The 4332-nt window shown below is 37.4% G+C and overlaps 1 protein-coding gene across 1 annotated transcript; it reads left to right on the top strand.

Annotated features, from left to right (window-relative positions):
- The first annotated feature begins 346 nt into the window (after window positions 1-346).
- LOC103212326 (olfactory receptor 6C2-like) lies at window positions 347-3565 on the top strand. The gene is made up of 2 exons (XM_007958315.2): window positions 347-369; window positions 2614-3565. The coding sequence occupies exon 2, from the start codon at window positions 2627-2629 to the stop codon at window positions 3563-3565; it is 939 nt and encodes a 312-aa protein (XP_007956506.1). The 5' UTR covers window positions 347-369; window positions 2614-2626.
- The last annotated feature ends 767 nt before the right edge of the window (window positions 3566-4332 follow it).

Here is a 4332-nt window from a genome sequence, read left to right as displayed (position 1 = left end):
CTACGGAAAGTGCTTCTGTGGGGCAGGCTGCATTCTATCTCTTCATCTGGATGGCACTCCCATCCATGTTCAGTCAATAAATATTATTTAAATGACACCCATTTTTATGAATTCTTCTTTGTTATATTTTACAATGTTGTTGTTTTCGTTATGTGCCATTGAGTTGGACTGGACCCACAGCGACCCCTCCTTGGGTTTCTGAGGCGGTATCCCTACAGATGGTAGGAGAGCAGTCAAGTCAAGCCACTATGCTACCAGAGCTCCCAATGAATAGTATATAATCACAAGAAAGAAGAAAGACTCAAGCTGAAGATGCAATTTAAGAGAAAGGTCAGGTCAAACATTAGTTTCAACTGTTCTTTTTGACATGCAAATAATGGTAAATACATGCAGTTCAAGCTAATGAAAGGAAAACATTGCATTTAGCTAGAAGGCTGTTACACATTATCTTTTCAAAAGCAGTGTCTTAAAAACGATGATGCACAACCAGATTAGAAGGTGTGAAGTGTTATTGAGTGGTGATATTTTAGAAAATATCTTCTTAAAAGAGAGGTGAAAACAGTGAGACAAAAGTGGTAAATCCTTGGACAATGGATTGGTTATTTTAAATCTTATTTGATGATACCTCACAGTGATGCAAAGGTTAATGCTCTCAGCTGTTAACTGAAAAGTTGGGGTTTGTAGTCCAACCTGAAACACCTCACAAGAAACATTTGGCGATCCACTTCAGAAATCAGACATTGAAAACTCTAAGGTCACAGTTATAGGGACACACACAAGGTGGCCATGAGTCACAGTCAGAGTGGACTCAATGGCAATTGTTCAGTGCTAGGCATTGATGTTTCAGGGTTAGATTTCTTGCCTTCCTTGTAGGAGACTCAGGTTCGATACCTGGCCAGTGCACCTCATGTGCGGCCACAAGTCATCTGTCAGTGGAAGATCGCCTATTGCGATGATGCTGAATAAGTTTCAGGGGACCTTAGAGACTAAGCTGGGAAAAAAGGCCTGATCATCTAACTTCCAAAATCAGCCAATGAAAGCCCTGTATATCACAATGATCTGACCTGCAACAGATCGTGGGGAAAGCACACAACCTGGCTCTGTTTAGATCAGTGTTCATTAGGTCTCCATGACTTGAGTACTGACTGGAAGGCAGCTAATGTAATAACCACCTTGAAAGGAAGGCAAGATTTCAACTTCACCCAATCATAAAATATAGTAGTTTTATTCTTTTGTTATAGATAACTTAATTATCATAGTATAGTCATTTTCTAAATTTAGTGTGTTTCAAAATTACCTAAAGAGCTTGTTGTTGTATATGCCATTGAGTCAGACCCAACTCATAGCAGCCCCTCTTTGGGTTTCCGAAGCGGGTAGATTGCCAAACCTTCCTTGTGAGGAGTGGCTGGTGGGTTTGAACCGATAGCCTTCTGGTTGCCTTCTTGTTAGCAGTCAAATGCCTTAGGCACTATGCTACCTAGAGAGCTAATGGCCACTAAACCAGACTCATTAAAGTAGGGTAGAGCTTCCTGGGTCTTTGAAGTTTTGCCAAGTTACCATGTGGTATATAAAAAAACGAAACAAACAAACAAAAAAAAAAAACAGTGCCATACTCCAAAATGAACAAGCATGAAAATTATGTGTGTCAGTGGATAGCAATGAAAAGGCAGTGTTATAAAAAACTCTTTTATTTATTATATATTTATTTATTTTAGATACAGCAGTTCTGGTGGCACAATGCCTAAGGCATTTGACTGCTAACCAGAAGACCAGCAGTTCAAACCCACCAGCCACTCCTCAGAAGGAAGGTTGGGCAATCCTACTTCCGTAGTAATACTGCCTCGGAAACCCAAGGAGGGGTCGCTATGAGTCGGGGCCGACTTGACGGCAAACAACAACAACAACAACAACTGCCTTGGAAAGCCAAGGAAGGGTCACTATAAGTCTCATCAAACTCCACAGCAGTGACTAAGTCTTCTCAAGTTCTATGCATGTGGATATACAACATCTGTGTAGTCTTCCAAAATCATTGTTGTTGTTGTTGTGTGCCGTCAAGTCGGCCCCGACTCATAGCGACCCCTCCTTGGGTTTGCGAGGCAGTATCACTACGGAAGTAGGATTGCCCAACCTTCCTTAGCTTCTATATTAATTTTTAATACAATGACACTAGCATTTCAAATAAAGACATAAAACTGATAATGTTTTGATTTCAACTTGTGAGTGCAGAAAAATGATGGGAAGTGACAGGATATCAGACTGCTTATGAAATCATGTACATAAATGTTTTCTTTTAGTCCTGTGGCTAAATTAAATGGACCAAGTATATTCAGAGCATCAAATCAATTGAAAAAAGAAATTTGTGGGAGTGGAAAAGGCTATACATATAAACACTCAGAGACAACAATTTTGAGTAAAACTTCCCCAGATCAACTATGAAGCACACATCAGAGTTGAAGTCAGATATGTATTCACAAGGTTCATTGTGATGTCCAGGAAGAAAATCTATGTTATTTGCATTAATTTCATTTCATGGTAATGTCATTTGTTAACATGATTTTACATACCATTTTTTAAAATTTCCAATCTAAATTTTATAAACAGATTGGCCTGAAGTTATGAGTCAGTAATGAGAAACCACACAAGGCTAATGACATTCATCCTACTGGGATTGACAGATAACCCACAACTGCAAGTTCTGATATTTATCTTTCTGCTTGTCACTTATATGTTGAGTGTCACTGGAAATCTGACAATCATCTCCCTTACCTTTGTGAGTTCTCAACTTAAATCTGCCATGTACTTTTTCCTCCAAAATTTCTCCTTCTTGGAAATCTCATTCACTACAGTCTGTATTCCCAGATTCCTTTACAGTATGTCTACTGGAGACAATACCATTACTTATAATGCTTGTGCTAGTCAACTATTTTTTATCATTCTTTTTGGTGCAACAGAATTTTTTCTCCTGGCCATCATGTCCTATGACCGCTATGTAGCTATCTGTAAACCCTTGCATTATGTGACCATGATGAGCAGCAAAGTTTGCAGAAGGTTGGTTTTCTTTTGTTGGATTGGTGGTTTGTTAATCATAACTCCTCCACTCAGCCTAGGCTTAAATCTGGAATTCTGTGACTCAAATATCATTGACCATTTTTTCTGTGATGCATCTCCTATTCTAAAGATCTCTTGTTCAGACACATGGTTCATTGAGCAGATGGTTATAGCTTGTGCTGTAATGACCTTCATCATGACCCTTGTGTGTGTAGTTCTTTCTTACGTATATATCATTAACACGATACTAAAATTTCCCTCTGCCCAGCAAAGGAAAAAGGCTTTTTCTACATGTTCTTCCCACATGATTGTTGTATCTATCACCTATGGAAGCTGTATCTTCATTTATATTAAACCTTCTGCAAAAGAAGAAGTGGACATCAATAAGGGTGTGTCAGTACTCACTACTTCCATTGCTCCAATGTTAAACCCATTTATATATACCCTGAGAAATCAACAAGTGAAACAAGCTTTGAATGACTCAATCAAAAGGATTGCATTTTTCTCAAAAAAATAGAGAAATAATGAAATTGCAGGTTTACGTTAACAGGAGTGTTTGATGTAGTGATTATAGAATTTGAGCAGATTAGCAAAATGTTTGATGTTTCTTGATATAAATGCAGAAAATGATAGTAAGTTTTTAGAAACATTAAGAGAAATTTGAAAGAGTTAATGTTTGTTGAAATTATTAACAAAAAAAATTGAGCTTGTGTTTTTATGTGTTTTGTTTCCTTTTGAGAAATTCATTTTCATTGCATTGTACAATAAATTTGGAGGGAGGATTATTCATCCATCACAAATAAATGAAGAAACACTTGGTTAGTGAGTCTTATATCTCTAAATTATTGTATATTTTTGCAGTCATCATTAAACTCACATAGACTGTTTAAAAACATTATTGGTCTTGCAGCTAAGACCTGTCCTTACTAGTTCTTTGTGCCCCCTCCTTGCAAAACATTTTTGCTAGGGTGACATTTCTCATAAAGGGATTTTCCAGGGAAACAAGTCAGATTTTACCTCTAAACCATTGTTACCATTCAGCAAACAAATCAGCGGTGTATAAATTGTGTGATGCAGACACACACACACACACATACACACAACACACTCACACAGTTTTTATTCACTTATCTCTCAGTACCATGCTGATAATAAGTGAAATTAAAAAAAAAATCTGAAAAATTAAACCTTGCAAATTAAAAGCACTTTATTAATCAAGTGGGAGATTAGTATGTGAGGGAACTGAATACAACATGCTGAGTGGGAATTTGTAATAAATATGGA

The sequence above is a fragment of the Orycteropus afer genome, unplaced genomic scaffold (genome assembly GCF_000298275.1).
Source record: "Orycteropus afer afer isolate SDZICR_OR568_19922 unplaced genomic scaffold, OryAfe1.0 scaffold00923, whole genome shotgun sequence".
NCBI lineage: Eukaryota > Metazoa > Chordata > Mammalia > Tubulidentata > Orycteropodidae > Orycteropus > Orycteropus afer.
This window is presented reverse-complemented; position numbering and strand designations above follow the sequence as displayed.

Excerpts from the sequence above, each read along its gene's own strand:
- LOC103212326 (XM_007958315.2), top strand. The coding sequence starts at position 2,627 with ATGAGAAACCACACAAGGCTAATGACATTCATCCTACTGGGATTGACA.